This window comes from Hemitrygon akajei, chromosome 5 (assembly GCF_048418815.1).
Source record: "Hemitrygon akajei chromosome 5, sHemAka1.3, whole genome shotgun sequence".
Lineage (NCBI taxonomy): Eukaryota > Metazoa > Chordata > Chondrichthyes > Myliobatiformes > Dasyatidae > Hemitrygon > Hemitrygon akajei.
Window position 1 is genome coordinate 113,820,571 of NC_133128.1, and position 21,590 is coordinate 113,842,160.

A 21,590-nucleotide genomic window follows, 5' to 3' on the forward strand; every position below is an offset into this window, starting at 1 on the left:
GCTGAGCCTGTTAAACAGCCCCAGGCAGGAGCACTATAGATTAGATGCGATAATGTTGTGAAGCTTCCTCTACACTGTCCCACCAGGCACAGAGTGGATCTCCCTCTGACCTGTCCCATCACACTCTCCCAGGGCAGGAGCAGCACGTGTGAGATACAAAACAAACCGTAGTGTTTTTCAAACGTATGTGTAGGTTGGAATAATTTTCAGATTGCTTGGATGTAAGTTACTGTACAGAACTGACTCTTCATGATGGGTCAGTGCAGAGGGAGTTTGACTCCTCATCTTATGAGGAGGTGCCCCTGAAGTCGGTCTGGTCCACACTCAGTTTGGTGGCTATCTGTAGTCTAGTAACTACACTGATGATTGATATGTTTGGGAAAGGGTGATCACAGTCTGCCACCTATGCTGGTCTATGTCTGAGGGTGATACCCACCCCTCTTTGCCCAGTTCCCTTCGAACCCCAGCTCCCACGCTCCATACCTCCGGAAGTCCAGCAGTGGGCGGGTGGAGGAAGGGATTCCCTCGGCAGGCCAGCTGAGGAAGTGGAACTGGGTGAGTGTGCGCGTCTCCTGCGACTGCAGGTTCTTGAGGTAGAAACTGCGCACGAGGAAGTCCTCACACCAGATGTGCTCGGAGACCAGGTTCACCTGCAGGGTAGAGGGGAAGGATTAAAGTGCAGAGATGTGGGGAGCCATGGCCGGTGGAGTGGATGGGGTGGGGGTAAGATCACCAACATCCAAACCCAGCTCAGGCAGCATAGTGTGAACAAGCGTGCTGTCTGCCTAACTCAGCTTAGTCTGCACAGTGCGATCCCCTCTTATTCTGCACAGTGCGATATCAGCTTATAGCACAGTGCGATGCCACCTCACCCTCTGCACAGATCCCATCCTAGTCTACACAGTGTGATCCCATCTCAGATAGCACAGTGTGATCCCACCTCACTCTCTGCACAGTGATCCCACCTCACTCTTTGCCTAGTGTGATCCCACCCTAGTCTGCACAGTGCGATCCCATCTCAGACAGCAGTTCCATCCCCTTATTCTGCACAGTGCGATATCAGTTTATAGGACGGTGCGATGCCACCTCACCCTCTGCACAGATCCCACCCTAGTCTACACAGTACGATCCCAGCTTTGCTTACACAGTGCAATCCCGCCGCTCTGCCCAAACACTGTAATCCCACTTTTGTGCTCAAACACTGCAATCCATAAGACAATAAAACACAGGAGCAGAATTAGACTATTCAGCCCATCGTGTCTACTCCGATGGGATCTTGGTCAACTCCCCTGTCTGCCCAAACCCATTACCAGCAACCCCACACTGGGTTGACCCACCTCGTAGATGTGGTAGAGGGAGGAGCCTTCATCCGGCCAGTAGCGGTCGCAGTGCTTGACACTGTCCTCCACCAGGGGGGTCAGCATGACGATCACCGTACAGCCGTTCTCCCAGACCATCTGGAACAGGACAGACCCACCATCAGTGGGGCGGAGACGTTCCTCTGCTTGGGGGAGTAGGGCCGAGCCCACCACTGTACGTTCACCACACCCCCCACCCCCAACCCTGATTACATGCATACGATTGATACGACACAGAGTTTGGGAATTAGTGCGTCCAGTCTGTGGGTGGGTGGGTGTACATTTAAATCCCTGTGTCAGTCGCTGTAAAAAACTTCCTTTAACATATCAGAAGATCTTCACTGGGACCAGTATGTGAGTACCATCACAGAGAAGGCTCGACTTCATCTCTACTTGTTTGCATAGATTCAGCATGTTATCTTAAACTCTGACAAACTGCTATAGATGCAAAGTGGATCCCAGCTGGTTGCATCCTGGCCTGCTGTGGAAACACCAGTGCCCAGGAATGGAAAAGCCTACAGAAAGTGATGGATACATCCCAGTGATTCACAGGCAAAGCTCTCCCCACCACTCAGCACATTTACAAGGAGCACTGCCACAAGCACCCATCATCAAGGACCCTCACCATCCAGGCCATATTTTCTCCTCATTGCTGAAATCAGAGAGGAGGTACAGGAGGTTTAGGTCCCACACCATCAGGTTATCACCCTATAAACATCAGGCTCCTGACCAGAATGGTGTAGCAACAGCTTTGCTCTGGACTCTGCAGACTGAAATAAACACTGCCTAGTCCAACACAGGCTCATCACTTTCTTCCTCCAGTCCACCTTCACGGTGCATTGCCTCAGGAAGGTTAGCACTATTGCCAAGGGTGCCTGCCACACTGGCTAGTTTCCTTTCTCTCTTCTACCTCCTTTGGGAGAAGATACAGGAGCCTGAAAGTCCGGATGAGGTGACCAGATTCAAGAACGGCTTCTTCCCCACTGCTGTGATCCAGTAACCTCTCTCACAGCCCCTCCCCAGTGAACGTAGAACATTATGGCACAGTACAGGCCCTTTGGCCCACAAAGTTGTGCTGAACTTTTAACCTACTCCAAGATCAATCCAACCCTTCACTCCCTCATAGTGCAAACACGAGGAAATCTGCAGATGCTGGAAATTCAAACAACACACACAAAATGCTGGTGGAACACAGCAGGCCAGGCAGCATCTATAGGGAGAAGCACTGTCGACGTTTCGGGCCGAGACCCTTCGTCAGGACTAGTCTCGGCCCGAAACGTTGACAGTGCTTCTCCTTATAGATGCTGCCTGGCCTGCTGTGTTCCACCAGCATTTTGTGTGTGTTATTTGGACTCCCTTATAGCCCTCCATTTTTCTATCATCTCTCTGCCTAACAAAGAGTTTCTTAAATGCCCCTAATGTACCTGTCTCTACCACTGCCCCCAGCAGGGCATTGCACACACCCAGCACTCTGTAAAATACTCACCTCTGACACACACCCTATACTTCCCTCTGGTATTAGCCATTGCCGTCTTGGGAGAGAGGTGCTGCATTCTTGAACCCTTAATTTTACCTTTTCTATTGTTGTCACTTTATCAGAATCAGCTTTATTTTCACTGTCTTGTATTTGTTTTGTAGTTTTATGACAGTGGTGCAGTGCAAAGACACAAAATTACTGTAAAATACAAAATAAATAGTGCAAAAAAATTGCAATTCTTTATACATTACCTCAGTTTGCATTATTAGATTGTACTATGCTATGTTTTGAGCTTGTCTCTGTATTTTTTACCATAAGTATTAGGTAAATCATAGGGGGAGAATTAGGCCCATCTCTCTCCCTTGTTAGTGAGAGCGAGAAAGAGCCTGTGGGATGTCAGAATGTTGGAGTGAACAGTGAGTTTTTCATGAACTGTAGACCATGGTCTCTCTTTGAGGGCTTTGCTGTTGTTTGTATGGGGGAGGTGGGAATGCTGACGCTTTATGCTACAATAATTTGGGGCATGGGGAGGAGGAGAGTTGATGCTGCTGTGTGTGGGAGGGGCTTTGGAATTCTTATGTCTTTTTTCTGTCATTCATTCTTTGGGGTTTTCTGTTTAAAGGATGTCTGCGGAGAGTAAGAATTTCAGGCTGTGTATTGTATACATTCTCTGATATTAAACGGAACTATTGAACTACTGAATGTGACAATAAACTGAAATAAACCCGAAGCTGTGCAGAATCAACTCACCTGCCAGAAGTCGGGGATGGTGTGCGAGAGGGGTCCTTGAGTAGCGATGTAGGCAGGCATTCTGGGGTCATGGTCGATCTGCAGGGGAAGATGGAACACAGAATACCAGTGCAGATATAAAGACCCAGCCGAAGGCACAGAATCAGATTTAATATCACTGACATATGCCGTGAAATTTGTTGTTTTGTGGCAGCAGTACAGTGCATGACATAAAAACACTGTAAATTACAATAAGAAATATTATGAGAAAAGTTTAATTAAATATTGTAATGTGTATAAAAAGATGGCAAAAATAGTGAAGTAGGGTTCATGTGTTCATGGACTGTTTAGAAATCTGATGCCGGAGGGAAGAAGCAGTTCCTAAAATGTTGAGTGTGTGTCTTCAGGCTCACTTGGTGATGGTAGCAATGAGAAGAGGGTGATGGGGGAGGGGGTCTTTAATGATGGATGCCACATTTTTGAGGTAACAACTCTTGCTGCTGAAGAGGGTAGTACCAATGACGGAGCTGGCAGAGTTCTGCAGCTTTTTCCGATCCTGTGCAGTGGCTATTTCATACCAGATGGTGAAGCAACATTAAAATGCTCTCCACGGTCCATCTGTAGAAATTTGCTCAGGTCTTTGGTGGAATAGCAAATCTCCTCAAACCCTTAATGAAACATAGCCACTGTTTGCTTTCATCCCTCCCCATCCTTGAACCATGATTGCACATCAGATACAGCACAGGACATTTGTTGAGTCCCGCCGCTGTTCTGTTGTCTCTCTCCCTGCTCACGTCACACTGTTTAGGATCAAGACACAAATTTACTTATCACACGTACTTCAAAACATAGAGTGAAACGCTGTTTGTGTTAATGGCCGACACACCCAAGGTGTGCTGGAGAGCAGTCCGCAACTGTTGCCATACATTCCAGTGCCAACATAGCATGCCTGCATAGAAACAGGCCTTTCAGCCCATCTAGTCCATGCTGAACCATTAATCTGCCTAGTACCATCAACCTGCACCCAGACCCCTCCCATCCATGCACCTGTTCAAATTTATCTTAAAAGTTGGAATCGACTGTACCCACCACTTGTGTGAAACAGCTTGTTCCACACTCTCACCACCCTCTGACTGAAGAAGATCCCCTTATGTGTCCCTTAAACATTTCACCTTTCACCCTTAACCCATGACCTCTAGTTGCCGTCTCCCCCAACCTCAGTGGAAAGAGCCTGCTTGTATTTACCCATTCGATACCCCTCAGAATTTTGTATACCTCTATCAAACCTCCCCTCATTCTCCATGCTCCAGGGAATAAAGTCATAACCTATTCAACCTTTCCCTATAACTCAGGTCCTCCAGTCCTGGCAACATCCTTGTGAATTTTCTCTGCAGTGTCTCAATCTTATTTACATCTTTCCTGCAGGTAGGTGACCAAAGCTGGACCAATACTCAATGACTATCGTCTAGCGGCACTCACATCTACCATGACAAAGTGGCTAGAGAGGTTGGTCAATCAACTCCTGCCTAAGCAAGACGTGGACCTGCTGCAATTTGCCTATTGCAACAATAGGTCTACAGTGGATGCGATCTCACTGGCTCTCCGCTTCGACGATAGTAATGCCCACGTCAGACTGCTGTTTATTGACTACAGCTCAGCATTCAACACAATTATACCCTCATTTCTACTCATAAAGCTCCAAAACTTGGGGGCCTCTATATAGCTCATCTGAAACTAAATCATTGACTTGCTCACAGGGAGACCACAGTCTGTGTGGATTGGAAAACTTAAATCTTCTCCCTGACAACCAACACTGGTGTCTAGCCCACTGCTTTACTCTCTCTACATTTACAACTGTGTGGCTAGGCACAACTCAATGCCATCTTAAGATTTGCGGACAACACAACTATTGTTGGCAGAAAGTCTGATAGTGACGAGGTGGTGTACAGGAGCGAGATAGATTAGCTGGGTGAGTGGTGTCAGACCAACAATCCTGCACTCAACATAAGAACAAGGAATTAAATGTGGACTTCAGGAAGGGGAAGTCAAGGGAACACACACCAGTCCTCATTGAAGGATCAGAAGTGGAAAGGGTGAACAGTTTCTAGTCCCTGTATGTCAACATCTCTGAGGACCTATCCTGGGCCCAACATATCGATGTGATTGCCAAGAAGGCATGACACTGGCTTTATTTCATTAGGAGATTGAAGAAAATTGGTATGTCACCAAAGGCACTCACAAATGTCTACAGATGTAATATTGAGAGCATTCTAACAGGATGCATCACTGTCTAGTATGGAGCAGCCACCGCACAGGATCGGAAAAAACTGTAGAAGTTGTAAACTCAGCCAACTCCATCATGAGTGCTAGCTTTCCCAACATTGAGGACATCTTCAAAAGGCAATGCCTTAAAAAGATGGCAATCATCATTAAGGATCCCCATCACCTGGGACATGCCCTCTTCTCATTGCTACCATCAAAGAGGAGGCATGTGTATGTATATATATATAGTAATGTGGGCTGCCATAACATAATAAATTTCATGATGCATGTCAATGATATTAAACCTGATTCTGATTCTGAAATTAGGTCTCATCAATGTCTTATACAACTTCAACATAACTTCCCATCTCCTGTATTCAATACATTGGTTTATGAAGGCCAATGTGCCAAAAGCTTTCTTTATGACCCTCTCTACCTGTGAGACCTCTTTTAGGAATTCTGGGCCTCATTCCCAGACCCTTCTGTTCCACCGCACTCCTCAGTGCCCTTCTGCTCACCATGTAAGACCTAGCCTGGTTGGTCCTCCCAAAGTCCAACACTTCACACTTACCTACATTACATTCCATCAGCATTTTGCAGCCCAAATTTCTAGCTGGTCCAGATCCTGCTGCAAGCTTTGGCAGTCTACCTCACTGTCCACTATACCCCTAATGTTGGTGTCATCTGCAAGTTTGCTGATCCAATTTGCCACATTATCATCCAGTCACTGGAATGGATAACAAATAACATGGGCCCAGCAGCAATCCCTGTGGCACACCACTAGTCACAGGCCTCCAGTCAGAGAGGCCTCTCCAATCACTTTCTGCCTTCATTGCTGTGGTGAACTACATATACCTGTCTGGACTGCTCCTGTGGCTCCTCCCACAGACCCCTGCTGACTGCTCCTGTGGCTCCTCCCACAGACCCCTGTATAAAGGCGACTGAGGCCTGATGCCCAGCCTCATTCCCCAAGATGTAGTGTTGTTCATTCTTCCAGTCAATAAAAGTCGATACCTCGCTTCCTACGTCTCAGCGTGAGTTATTGATGGTGCATCAATTTTATTGACTGGAAGAATGAACAACACTACATCCTGGGGAATCCGGAGACGGAGATTGTGCTGGTTCTGGCCCAACTGGAGGTGTCAGGGATCCCTCACGTGTGTGCGAGGCCCCCGGAATAGATGCGTACGAGATACAATTGCCATGAAGCCAATGTCCAATTTGAATTATTACCTCATGTTGAATGCCAAGCGATTGATCTTTCTTAACCAGCCTCCCATGCGGGACCTTGTCAAGTGCCTTGCTAAAGTCCATGTAGATAACATCCACTGCTTACCTTCATCAATTTTTCTGGTGATTACTTCAAAAAACTCTATAACAAGTTCAGGCCCACTGGTCTATAATTTCCTTGTTTATTCTTAGAGCCTTTTCTTAAACAGTGGAACACATTAGCTATCCTCCAATCCTCTGGCATCTCACCAAAGGCTAAGGATGTTTTAAATATCTTCTAGCAACCTGCAATTTCTGTATTGGCTTCCCATAGGGTCTGAGGGAACAAATTGTTAGGTCCTGGAGATTTATCTACCCCAATTTACCTCAACAAGAAAACACCTCCTCCTCTGTAAACTTTATAGGGTCCATGATGTCGCTGCTACTTCACCTCAATTCTATGGACTCTGTTTCTGTCTCTCAAGTAAATACAGATGTGAAAAATCCACTTCCCCATCTCTTGCAGCTCCAGGCTATCCTCTCTTTTCATTGCTTTAATCAGGAAGGAGATACAGGAGTCTCAAGTCCCAAACCACCAATTTCAGGAACAGTTATTATCCCTCAGCTATCCAGCTCTTGAACCAGAGAGGATAACTTCACTCACCCCAACACTGAACTGATTCCACAACAGGTGAACTCACTTTTAAGAACTCTACAACTCGTGTACTTGATATTTATAGCTTATTCGTTATTATTGTTATTATTTTTTTCTCAGCTCAAGCTGGTAAAACCTGAGGTATGGACATAGCCACGCAGACTCATTTCTCAATTGCTAGGAACTTTCAGACTATTCTAGTGGTGATTGTTATGTGGCTTTCTGAACATTTACATAAACATCGTACTTTGATAATAAATTTACTTTGAACTTTGATATTCTAATCCTACCTTAGACAAAGTATGGAAACAGGCCCTTCTTCCCAACACCCCTGCCAAACAAGATATCTATCCAGGATAGGACTGTTTGCCTGTGTTTGGCCCCTATCTCTCTAAATCTTTCCTATCCATGTACCTGTCCAAAAGTATTTTAAACATTGTAATTGTACACACCTCTGGCAGCTTGATCAATATACCCACCACCCTCTGTATTGAAAACCTACCTCCCTTTGATTGGTAAGCCGGGGGTGGGGAAGAGGGATCAACGAATGGAGTTGCAAAAATAAACATGAGCCATGATTGAATAGTGGAGCAGACTCGATTGGCTGAATAGCTTAATTCTGCTCCTATATCTCATGGTCGTTCTCCTCTCATTCTAAACCTAAGTTCTAGTTTTAAGCTCTCCTACACTGGATAAAACACTGTCTATCCAACCTCTCTATGTCCCTCATGACTTTATAAGGTCACCCCTCAGTTTCCTACACTCCAGGAAATCACAGCCTCTCCAGTCTCTTCTAATTCACAGGGAAAACGGACAAACTCCACACATTCAGCACTGCAGGTCAGGACTGAACCCAGGCCTCTCATGCAGTGCTGCGTGACTGTTGGGATTCTCTCTGCATGTTTTGCACTTGAATATGTCCTTGAGATTGGTGGTGACATAGTGGCCTGTAGGGTTAACACCAGTCACCTTTTATCATTTTCAATAGCTAATTGTAAAAATCTTAAAGGAAACCAGGAAAGAAATCTTTCTTGTAGATCAACTGTTAGTTGTGTGTCTCAATGCTCTGCTCACATCCTGACGATTAATCGTCAAACCACGGGGAGTGCAGGACAGTTCTGGAGGGGTGTGTAACCACCTTCCCCCTCACCCATCATATCCTACCTTCTTCTAGTCCTGATAAAGGGTCTCAGCCCAAAACGTTGACTGTTTATTTCCCTCCAAAGATGTTGCCTGACCTGCTGAGTTCCTCCAGCATTGTGTGTGAGTGTGTTGCTCCCAAGAGTGTAACCCTGGTTCTAGTCTCTCCAGTCTGCTGAAACAGCCTCACAAATCACCTCCACCCTTTCCAAACCCCAGTGAGTATTGACCAACCCTCCTCAACCTTTCCTCCTGGACAATCCGTCCAGAGAACCTGTGCCTCAGTGACTCCAGGGCGAGGTTACCCTCTCCTGGGTACAGAGAGCCAGGTTTTTTATCAACAGCGTGGTAGTACAACAGTTAGCATAATGGTTTACAGCGCTAACAATTCCCACTGCTGTTTGTAAGGAGTTTGTACATTCTCCCTGTGACTGTGAATGTTTCCTCCGGGTGCTCTCATTTCTTCCCACCTTCCAAAGATGTCAGGGTTAGTAAGTTGTGGGCAGATTATGTTAGCACCGTGACACTTGCAGGCTGCCCCCAGCACATCCTCAGACTGTGTTGGTCATTGAGGCAAACAATACATTTCGCTGTATGTTTCAATATACATATGCCAAGTAAAACTAATCTTTAATCTTATAGAAACATAGAAGCATAGAAATCCTACAGCAGAATACAGGCCCTTCAGCCCACAAAGCTATGCCAAACATGTCCTTACCTTAGAAATTACCTAGGGTTACCCATAGCCCTCTAATTTTCTGAGCTCCATTTACCTGTCCAGGAGTCTCTTAAAAGACCCTATCGTATCCGCCTCCACCACCGTCGCCGGCAGCCCATTCAATGCACTCACCACTCTCTGTGTAAAAAACTTACCCCTGACATCTCTTCTGTACCTACTTCCAAGCACTTTAAAACTGTGCCCTCTCGTGCTAGCCATTCCAGCTATTGGAAAAAGCCTCTGACTATCCACACAATCAATGCCTCTCATCATCTTATACACCTCTATCAGGTCACCTCTCATTCTCCGTCACTCCAAGGAAAAAAGCTTGAGTTCACTCAACCTATCCTCATAAGTCAACATCCTTATAATTCTCCTTTGCATCCTTTCTATGGTTTCCACATCTTTACTATAGTGAGGCGACCAGAATTGAGCACAGTACTCCAAGTGGGATCTGACCAGGAACATTACCTCTCGGCTTCGAAACTCAAATCCACAATTGATGAAGTCCAATGCACCATATGCTTTCTTAATCACAGAGTCAACCTGCGCAGCAGCTTTGAGTGTCCTATGGACTCGGACCCCACGATCCCTCTGATCCTCCACACTGCCAGGAGTCTTACCATTAATACTATATTCTGCCATCATATTTGACCTACCAAAATGAACCACCTTACACTTATCTGGGTTGAACACCATCTGCCACTTCTCAGCCCAGTTTTGCATCCTATCAATGTCCCGCTGTACCCTCTGACAACTGACCACACTATCCACAACACCCCCAACCTTTGTGTCATCAGCAAATTTACTAACCCATCCCTCCACTTCCTCATCCAGGTCATTTATAAAAATCATGAAGAGGAGGGGGTTCCAGAACAGATCCCTGAGGCACACCACTGGTCACCGACTTCCATGCAGAATATGGCCCATCTACAACCACTCTTTGCCTTCTGTGGACAAGCCAGTTCTGGATCTACAAAGCAATGTCCCTTTGGATCCCACGCCTCCTTACTTTCTCAATAAGCCTTGCATGGGGTACCTTGTCAAATGCCTTGCTGAAATCCATATACACTACATCTATTGCTCTACCTTCATCAATGTGTTTAGTCACATCCTCAAAAAATTCAATCAGGCTCGTAAAGCACGACCTGCCTTTGACAAAGCCATGCTGACTATTCCTAATCATATTATGCCTCTCCAAATGTTCATGAATCCTGCCTCTCAGGATCTTCTCCATCAACTTACCAACCACTGAAGTAAGACTTGCTGATCTATAATTTCCTGGGCAATCTCTACTCCCTTTGTTGAATAAAGGAACGACATCCACAACCCTCCAATCCTCCAGAACCTCTCCCATCCTCATTGATGATGCAAAGATAATCGCCAGAGGCTTGGCAATCTCCTCCCTCGCTTCCCACAGCAGCCTGGGGTACATCCCATCCAGTCCCAGCAACTTATCCAACTTGATGCTTTCCAAAAGCTCCAGCACATCCTCTTTCTTAATGTCTATATGCTCAAGCTTTTCAGTCTGCTGCAAGTCATTCCTACAACTGCCAAGATCCTTTTCCAAAGTGAATACTGAAGCAAAGTATTCATTAAGTGCCTCTGCTATCTCCTCCGGTTCCATACACACTTTTCCACTGTCACACTTGATTGGTCCTATTCTCTCATGTTCTTGTTCTTCACACACTTGTAGAGTGCCTTGGAGTTTTTCTTAACCTTGTCCGCCAAGGCCTTCTCATGGCCCCTTCTGGCTCTCCTAATTTCATTCTTAAGCTCCTTCCTGTTAGCCTTATAATCTTCTAGATCTCTATCATTACTTAGCTTTTTGAAACTTTCGTAAGCTCTTCTTTTGTTTTTGACTAGATTTACAACAGCCTTTGTACACCACGGTTCCTGTACCCTACCATCCTTTCCATCTCATTGGAATGTAACTACGCAGAAACCCACGCAAAAATATCGCCTGAACATTTGCCACATTTGTTCCGTACATTTCCCTGAGAACATCTGTTTCCAATTTATGCTTCCAAGTTCCTGCCTGATAGCCTCATATTTCCCCTTACTCCAATTAAACACTTTCCTAACTTGTCTGTTCCTATTCCTCTCCAATGCTATGGTAAAGGAGATAGAATTGTGATCACTATCACCAAAATGCTCTCCCACTGAGAGACCTGACACCTGACCAGGTTCATTTCCCAATACCAGATCAAGTACAGCCTCTCCTCTTGTAGGCTTATCTACAAATTGTGTCAAGAAACCTTTCTGAACACACCTAACAAACTCCACCCTATCTAAACCCCTCACTCTAGGGACATGCCAATCAATATTTGGGAAATTAAAATCTCCCACCACAACAATCCTGTTATTATTACTCCTTTCCAGAATCTGTCTCCCTATCTGCTCCTTGATGTCCCTGTTACTATTGGGTGGTCTATAAAAAGCATCCAGTAGAGTTATTGACCCCTTCCTGTTCCTAACAGCAGCTTTGAGCATCCTATGAACTTGGACCCCAAGATCCCTCTGATCCTCCACACTGCCAAGAGCCTTACCATTAATACTACATTCTGCCATCATATTTGACTTACCAAAATGAACCACCTCACAGTTACCCGGGTTGAACTCCATCTGCCACTTCTCAGCCCAATTTTGCATCCTATCAATTTCCTGCTGTAACCTCTGACAGCCCTCCACTCTATCCACAACACCCACAACCTTTGTGTCATTAGTAATTTACTAACCCATCCCTCCACTTCTTCATCCAGGTCATTTATAAAAATCACGAAGAGCAGGGGTCCCAGAACAGATCTCTGAAGCACACCTCTGGTAAGTTACCTCCATGCAGAATATGACCCGTCAACAACCTTTCTTTGCCTCCCGTGGGCAAGCCAATTCTGGATCCACAAAGCAATGTCCCCTTGGATCCCATGCCTCCTTACTTTCTCAATAAGCCTTCCTTGCATGGGGTACCTTGTCAAATGCCCTGTTGAAATCCATACACACTACATCTTCTGCTCTATCTTCATGAATGTGTTTAGCCACATCCTCAAAAAATTCAATCAGGCTCATAAGGTATGACCTTCCTTTCACAAAGCCATGCTGACTATTCCTAATCATATTATGCTTCTCCAAATGTTCATCAATCCTGTCTCTCAGGATCTTCTCCATCAACTTACCAACCACTGAAGTAAGACTCAATGGTCTATAATTTCCTGGCTATCTCTACTCCCGGTCTTGAATAATGGAACAAAACCCGCAACTCTCCAGTCCTCCGGAACCTCTCCCATCCCCCTTGATGATGCAAAGATCATCGCCAGAGGCTCAGCAATCTCTCCCTTGCCTCCCACAGTTGCCTAGGGTACAGCTCATCCCGTCCCAGTGACTTATCCAACTTGATACTTTCCAAAAGCTCCTGCACATCCTCTTTCTTAATGTCTACATGCTCAAGCTTTTCAGTCCACTGTAAGTCATCCCTACAATCACCAAGATCCTTTTCCATAGTGAATACTGAAGCAAAGTACTCATTAAGTACCTCTGCTATCTCCTCCGGTTCCATACACACTTTTCCACTGTCACACTTGATTGGTCTTATTCTCTCATGTCTTATCCTCTTGCTCTTCACATACTTGTAGAATGCCTTTGGGTTTTCCTTAATCCTGTCCGCCAAGGCCTTCTCATGGCCCCTTCTGGCTCTCCTAATTTCATTCTTAAACTCCTTCCTACTAGCCTTATAATCTTCTAGATCTCAATCATTACCTAGTTTTTTGAACCTTTCGTAAGCTCTTCTTCTTGACTAGATTTACAACAGCCTTTGTACACCACGGTTCCTGTACCCTACCATCCTTTCCCTGTCTCATTGGAACGTACCTATGCAGAACGCCACGCAAATATCCCTTGAACATTTGCCACATTTCTTCCGTACATTTCCCTGAGAACATCTGTTCTCAATTTATGCTTCCAAGTTCCTGCCTGATAGTCTCAAATTTCCCCTCACTCCAATTAAACACTTTTCTAACTTGTCTGTTCCTATGGTAAAGAAGATAGAATTGTGATCACTATCTCTAAAATGCATTCCCACTGAGAGATCTGACACCGGACCAGGATCATTTCCCAATACCAAATCAAGTACACCCTCTCCTCTTGTAGGCTTATCTACATACTGTGGCAAGAAACCTTCCTGAACACACCTAACAAACTAAACCCCTCACTCTAGGGAGATGCCAATCAATGTTTGGGAAATTAAAATCTCCCACCACGACAACTCTTATTATTACACCTTTCCAGAATCTGTCTCCCTATCTGCTCCTCGATGTCCTTATGATGACTATGTGTAAAAATCTCAAAGGAAAATGGGAAATAAACCCTCTCTTTCAGAAAAGAGGCCCCCAGTCTAGCAGGGGCTGGACTGGACTGGAATCAACCCTATACTTTTCACACGAGCACGCCACAATATGTACACTTACAATGGGACTGGCGTTGATGAAGTCCGTCCGTGATGGGTTAACCTCTGCTTTCAGGATCATCCGGTTATGGTCATCTGTAGGGTTAATAATAAAACTAGATGAGTGGCACCTCGAGTTCCCTGTCACATGGTGGGGAAGTTCGTTACTCCATCATCAGCTGAGGAGAGAGGGATAGGGATGGGCAGAGAGAGGTTGGAGGAGAGGAGGTGATAGAGAGTGCAGAGGGGGAGGAGGGCAGACAGGTGGAAGGGGAGGGAGAAAGCTAGGAAAGGGACAGAGTCCATTTCACTGTATGTTTCAAAGTACATCTGATAAATAAACTTGAACCCGAATATGTAATCTAAAACTGGAGGTTGAAGGTGAGAGGGGTAAGATTTAAAAGGGTCTTGAGAGGTAACTTTCTCATGTAGAGGGTGGTTGGTATATGGAATAAGCTGTCAGAGAAAGTTATAGAGACATACAGTACATAGAACATTACAGCATAGGATATATAGATTGATACATATGATCAAAGTACATTCTGTATATGCTACCACATACTAATTTCTGATTCATTTTCTTACAGGTATTCACAGGAATATAAACAAATACAATAGAATTTGTTGAACAAAAACTACATGTAAATAAAGACTGACAAACATCAGATATGCAAAAGAAGACAAACTGAAGTAATACTGACAACGTGAATTGTAAAGAGTTCTCTGTAGGTTGTAGAATCAGTTTGGAGTCATGGTGAGTGAAGTTATGCACACTGGTTCAAGAGCCTGATGGCTGCAGGATAATAACTGTTCACTAAATATATTTAAGAGACATATAGATAGGTTTTTACATAGTAAGGAAATTAAGGGTTATGGGGAAAAGGCAGGTAGATGGAGCTGAGTTTACGGACAGATCAGCCATGATCTTATTGAATGGCGGGGCAGGCTGGATGGGCCGGATGGCCTACTCCTGCTCCTGTTTCTTATGTTCTTATGAAGCTGGTGGTGTGGGACCTAAGACTCCTGTATCTCCTACCCGATGGTAGTATTGAGAAGAGTTCTGTCTTCACTACTACTCATAGAACACATGAATCATTAGCTGAGGAAGGATGGGAGGAGGGAATCAAGAGGAGGTTTCCTCGCTGACCTGTTGCCATTGGTTAATGAGTTTATTATTGTCACAGTGAGAAGTTGTCTTGCATACAATTCATACAGATCAGATCATAAGGACAGTCTATTGAGGTAGTAAAAGGTAAAAGAATAACAACAAATATCAGTGATAATAAACCCGATTCTGATTCTCTCGTGGGCTAATCTGTGATTCAGTTCTCCCAACATGCAGACACCAGTCTGCCCAGGTTTGTAAGGACATTACAAGGTTGACTAGTCTAGATCGACGCTGGGGGTGATCTACAAGGAAGGCTGCCTTTAAACTTCAATATTTGATTTTATGGTTCTATTTATATTTATTCATTGCTTGAAGTTGGAAAATGGGAATGATTCACTGTCTGGCAGGGAGCCTTGCCCACTGGCTGTATCCAGCTGAAAGCAGCAGGAGTTTCCACCTAATAAGCTCAGCCTGTGGGAGAGGACTGCAGCTGATGACACACTCAGAGAAGAAATCTCCAAAGATCACTCGTTGAAGAAAATTCCTTGCAGGAAGCAGTTCCTGCCTACGACATGAAACAGGTTGTCTACCTCTGTCTACTTGTTTAACTGTGGTGGCTCGGTAGCGTGGAAGTTAACACAGCACTATTACAGTGCCAGCGACCCAGGTTCGATTCCCGTCAACGTCATACAGTATGTTCTCCCCATGTCCATGTGCGTTTCCTCTGGGTGCTCCGGTTTTCTCCTACATTCCAAAGCCGCTTGGATTAGTGTAATTGGGCGGTGTGAGTTCTTTGGGCCAGAAGGGCCTGTTACTGTGCTGTATCTCTAACTAGAACACCCTGGTACACTATAGAATTACACAGTACAGTATAGAACATAGAACAGTGCTGCGCCGGACCAGGCCTTTCAGCCCACAATGTCTGTGCTGAACATAATGCCAAATTAATTTAAATCTGCCTTTATATGATTCAGATCCAAAAATTATCTGCAAAATTGTGTGTCTATCTCACGGCCTCTTGAATTTACAAAGATGTTGCCAGGACTTGAGAAGCTGAGTTATAGGGAAAGGTTGAATAGGTTAGGACTTTATTCCCTGGAGTGTAGGAGATTGAAGGGAGATTTGATAGAGTTATACAAAATAATGAGGGGTATAGTTGGGGTAAATGCAAGCAGGCTTCTTCCACTGAGGTGGGGTGAGACTAGAACTACATGGTGAAAGGTGAAATATTTAATGGGAACATGAGGGAGAATGCCTTCACTCAGCAGGTGGTGAGAGTGTGAAACGAGCTGCCAGTGGAGGTTGCGGATGTAGGTTGATTTGAACATCTAAGAGAAGTTTTGTTAAGTACATCAATGGGAGGGCTATGGAGGGCTATAGTCCAGGTACAGGTCAAGGGAATCAGGCAGAATAATATTTCAGCATGACTAGATGGGCTGAAGGGCCTGTTTTTTGTGTGCTGTTGTGCTCTATGACTCGATGACTCTATAAATATCCATTGTGTCTATTTCCACTACAGCTCCAGGAACCCACCGGTTTAAAAAAACTTGCCTCAAACATCTCCTTTAAATTTACTCCCCTTTTGTTTGAAAGATATGCCCTTCCAGTATTTGACATTTCTACCCTGGGAAAAAGATGACTATCCACTCTGACTCTGCCTGTATAAAGTTCTATCAGGTTGCCCTTTAGCCTCAGCCACTCCAGAGAAAACAGCCCAGCCTCTCCTTATAGCTCACACTCTCTAATCCAGGCAGCGTTCTGGTGAACCTCTTCTACACCCTCTCCAAAGCCCCGCCATCCTTCCTATACGGATGCAACCAGAACTGCACACAATACTCCAAGTGTGGCCTAACCAAAATTTTATGTGGCTACAACATGACTTCCTGGCTCTGTACTCAGTGGCTCCACTGATGTAGGCAAGCATGCTGCATGCCTTTACCACCCTCTCTATCTGTATTGCCACATTCAGTGTCCCCAAGGTGGAGATTTCAATGGCTGTCACCAGGACTAGGTTGGTGGTACCAACACTGACCGAGCCTGAGTCATGGATGAACCTAGTGGACCTTATATCTCATCTTTCTCCAGTCCACTAGTGCAGATGATCTGTCCATGGGAACACAGGTAGAAGTAACCAAAAGCCATCAAGTCATACAGCACAGAAATAGGCCCTTCACAGAGCACAGTACACACCCTTCGGCCTATAACGTTGTGCCAACCGATTGACCTTCTCTAAGTTCATTCTAACCCTTCCCTCCATTTTTCTTTCATCCATGTGGCTATCTTAGAGTTTCTCTACTAAGCCCCTGGCAGTGGGTTCCATCACTCCCGGAGTAAAAGTCTTATCTCTGACATTTTCTTGATACTTTCCTCAAATCATCTTGAAATTATGTCCAGTTCCCCTCTGGGAAAAAGTCTCTGGGCATCCGCTTAATTTATGCCTCTTATCATCTTGCACACCTCTATAAAGTCTGCTCTCATTCTCTTTGGCTCCAAAGAGAAAAAGCCCTAGCTTGCTCAATATTTCCTCATAAGACATTCTCTGTAATCTAGGCAGCATCCTGGTAAATCTCCTCTGCACCCTCTCCAAAATTTTCACATACTTCCAATGGAGGTGACCAGAACTGAACACAATATTCCAGGTGTGGTCTAACCAGGGTTTATGGAGCTGCAACTGCTCTTGAACTCAATCACTCAACTAATGAAGGCTAACATTCCATGCGCTTTCATTGTGCGGAAAGTTGATAGGCCCAGTTGATCTTGGCACAGCTTGTCAATGCTGACCACAATACCCATCCAAACAAGTCCCATTTTCCCACATTAGTGCTCTGGTTAGCATAATGCATTATAATGCCAGTGATCTTCTGCAGTCTGTATGGAGTTTGTATGTTCTCCTCACGACTGCATAGATTTCCTCTGTTTGTTCTACTTCTTCCTGCTTTCCAAAGACGTACGGGCTAGGGTTAGCAAGTTGTGGGCATGCTATGTTGGCACCAGAAGCATGGTGACACTTGTGAGCTGTGCCCAGCACATCCACATGTCTTTGGACTGTTTTGCTCATGGAAGTAAACATCATATTTCACTGTATGCTTCAATATTTCTATGTACAAGTGTGTAGTCATGCACTTTAGAGAAGGAATAAAGGTGTAGACTATTTTCTAAACATGGAGAAAATTCAGAAATCAGAGGTACAAAGGGACTTGAGTTGGTGGTAAGCAAGGCAAATGCAATGTTAGCATTCAGTTTGAGAGGACTGGAATATAAAAACAAAGATGTAGTGCTGAGCCTTTATAAAGCATTAGTCAGACCCCACTTGGAGTATTGTGAGCAATTTTGAGCCCTTTATCTAAGAAAGAGTGTGCTGACTTTGGAGAGGTTCTCGAGAATGATCCTGGGAATGAAAGGGTTAACGTTTGATGGCTCTGGATCTGTACTCGGTGGAGTTTAGAAGAATGGGGGTGGGGGGATCTCATTGAAACCTATCGAATATTGAAAGGTCTAGATAGAGAGAACGTGGAGAGGATGTTTTCTGTAGTGGAGGAGTCTAGGACTAGAGAACACAGCCTCAGAATAAAACAATGTCCATTTAGAACAGAGATTAGGATGAATTTCTTTCAGCAGAAGGTGGTGAATCTGTGGAATTCATTGTCATAGATGGCCGTAAGGCCAAGTCCTTGCTTATATTAAAAGTGGAGGTTGATATGTATTTAATAAAGGTGCCAAAGGTTATGAGAGAAAACAGGAGAATGGCGCTGAGAGGGTAAATAAATCACCATGATGGAATGGTGAAGCAGACTCAATTTTTTCTCCTATGTCCTATGGTCTTATAAACAATGGAACAATACTTGTGACATTCCTATCTTCTGGTATTATTCCTGTAGCCAGTGAGGACACAAAGATCGTCTACAACACCCACGCTATCTCTTTCATTGCTTCCTGCAGTAAACTGGGACAACTTTTCAGCAGAGGGTGGTGAATATTTGGATCGAGCTGCCCATATAACCATATAACAATTACAGCACGGAAACAGGCCATCTCGGCCCTTCTAGTCCGTGCTGAATGCTTACTCTCACCTAGTCCCACTGACCTGCACTCAGCCTATAACCATCCATTCCTTTCCTGTCCATATACCTATCCAATTTTACTTTAAATTACAATATCGAACCTGCCTCTACCACTTCTATTGGAAGCTCGTTCCACACAGCTACCACCCTCTGAGTAAAGAAATTCCCCCTTGTGTTACCCCTAAACTTTTGTCCTCTAACTCTCAACTCATGTCCTCTTGTTTGAATCTCCCCTACTCACAATGGAAAAATCCTATCCACGTCAACTCTATCTACCCCCCTCATTATTTTAAATACCTCTATCAAGTCCCCCCTCAACCTTCTACACTCCAAAGAATAAAGACCTAACTTGTTCAACCTTTCTCTGTAACTTAGGTGCTGAAACCCAGGTAACATACTACTGTAGTAAATCTCCTCTGTACTCTCTCTATTTTGTTGACATCTTTCCTATAATTCGGTGATCAGAACTGTACACAATACTCCAAATTTGGCCTTACCAATGCCTTGTACAATTTTAGCATTACATCCCAACTCCTATACTCAATGCTCTGATTTATAAAGGCCAGCATACCAAAAGCTTTCTTCACCACCCTATCCACATGAGATTCCACCTTCAGGGAACTATGCACCATTATTCCTAGATCACTCTGTTCTACTGCATTCTTCAATGCCCTACCATTTACCATGTATGTCCTATTTTGATTATTCCTACCAAAATGTAGCACCTCACACATATACTCCATCTGCCATCTTTCAGTCCACTCTTCTAACTGGCCTAAATCTCTCTGCAAGCTTTGAAAACCTACTTCATTATCCACAACACCACCTATCTTAGTATCATCTGCATACTTACTAATCCAATTTACCACCCCATCATCCAGATCATTAACATATATGACAAACAACATTAGACCCAGTATAGATCCCTGAGGCACACCACTAGTCACCGGCCTCCAACCTGACAAACAGTTATCCACCACTACTCTCTGGCATCTCCCATCCAGCCACTGTTGAATCCATTTTACTACTTCAATATTAACACCTAAAGATTGAACCTTCCTAACTACCCTTCCATGTGGAACCTTTTCAAAGGCCTTAATGAAGTCCATATAGACAACATCTACTGCTTTACCCTCGTCAACTTTCCTCGTAACCTCTTCAAAAAATTCAATGAGATTTGTCAAACATGACCTTCCATGCACAAGTCCATGTTGACTGTTCCTAATCAGACCCTGTCTATCCAGATAATTATATATACCATCTCTAAGAATACTTTCCACTAACTTACCCACCACTGACGTCAAACTTATAGGCCTATAATTGCTAGATTTACTCTTAGAACCCTTTTTAAACAATGGAACCACATGAGCAATACACCAATCCTCCGGCACCATCCCCGTTTCTAATGACATTTGAAATATTTCTGTCAGAGCCCCTGCTGTTTCTACACTAACTTCCCTCAAGGTCCTAGGGAATATCCTGTCAGGACCCAGAGAGTTATCCACTTTTATATTCCTTAAAAGTGCCAGCACTTCCTCCTCTTTAATTGTCATAGTTTCCATAACTTCCCTACTTGTTTCCCTTACCTTACACAATTCAATATCCTTCTCCTTAGTGAATACCGAAGAAAAGAAATTGTTCAAAAGTAGTTGGGGTATGTTCCATAATATTTAAGGAGAACTTGGATAGATACATGGAGGGATGGGACTCAGGGGAATAGGCACTGAATGCAAGAAGTGGGCCTAGAGGAGTGGGCACCATGATCGGTATGGAATGGTTGAGCTGACAGGCCTGTTTAGGTCTGCAACTCTACAAAGGAGAATTCTATGAGGATCATCATCTTGCTGTGGTGGACAGGCCTGTGAGTTTCTGAGATCCCGAGAGAGATGCCATCGGCAGTGTAGCCAGCTGGCACTTAGCCCTCCGTAGGCCCTTGGGGTAAGCTCAAGGGGAGGTTCCGGACAAAAAGCAATCCGACCAAGTCCTCAACGGTGGAGTTGGCAGAAGATGATGACACGTCACAACAGCAGTGAAGGTGGAGGAAGGCTGCAGCAGTGAAGGGCCCCAGTTGTCTTGCATTCCATGTCACTGGATCCTGACACTGATCTGCCGAGGACCGTGTGGTGGTTGCCCGTGAATCCACCTCTCATGTTAAACAAAGTCACACATAAACATTCTCCATTAAGGGAATTCACCCTCACTCATAGGAAAACTCACCACCTCACTGTTACTCCTGCTGATCAACCTTTGCTCTACGTCCTGAACTTCAACTCCTGCCACTGAAGCTTCTCCTGATTCCCTCCATCATTAATTTTGAACACGTCCATTTAAGAAGCTCCTCTACTCCAAGGAGAACTAGTTTACAAGCTGAGTCTCTCACCACTGCAGTAAATCCACACCATGCCATTTCCAATAGATTGATGATGGCCCAGTAG

General features: G+C 44.7%; 1 protein-coding gene across 5 annotated transcripts in view; it reads right to left on the reverse strand.

The window, feature by feature from the left end:
* The window catches only part of ptprna (protein tyrosine phosphatase receptor type Na), a 229,234-nt gene that overhangs the window by 23,082 nt on the left and 184,562 nt on the right, over nucleotides 1-21,590 (reverse strand). For all 5 annotated transcript variants that reach the window (XM_073046219.1, XM_073046221.1, XM_073046223.1 and 2 more), the window contains 4 exons: nucleotides 14,009-14,082; nucleotides 3,586-3,663; nucleotides 1,338-1,457; nucleotides 484-650 (listed from right to left, as the gene is read on the reverse strand). In XM_073046219.1, the coding sequence (XP_072902320.1) occupies nucleotides 484-650; nucleotides 1,338-1,457; nucleotides 3,586-3,663; nucleotides 14,009-14,082 (439 nt within the window). The remainder of the gene's footprint in view (nucleotides 1-483; nucleotides 651-1,337; nucleotides 1,458-3,585; nucleotides 3,664-14,008; nucleotides 14,083-21,590) is intronic.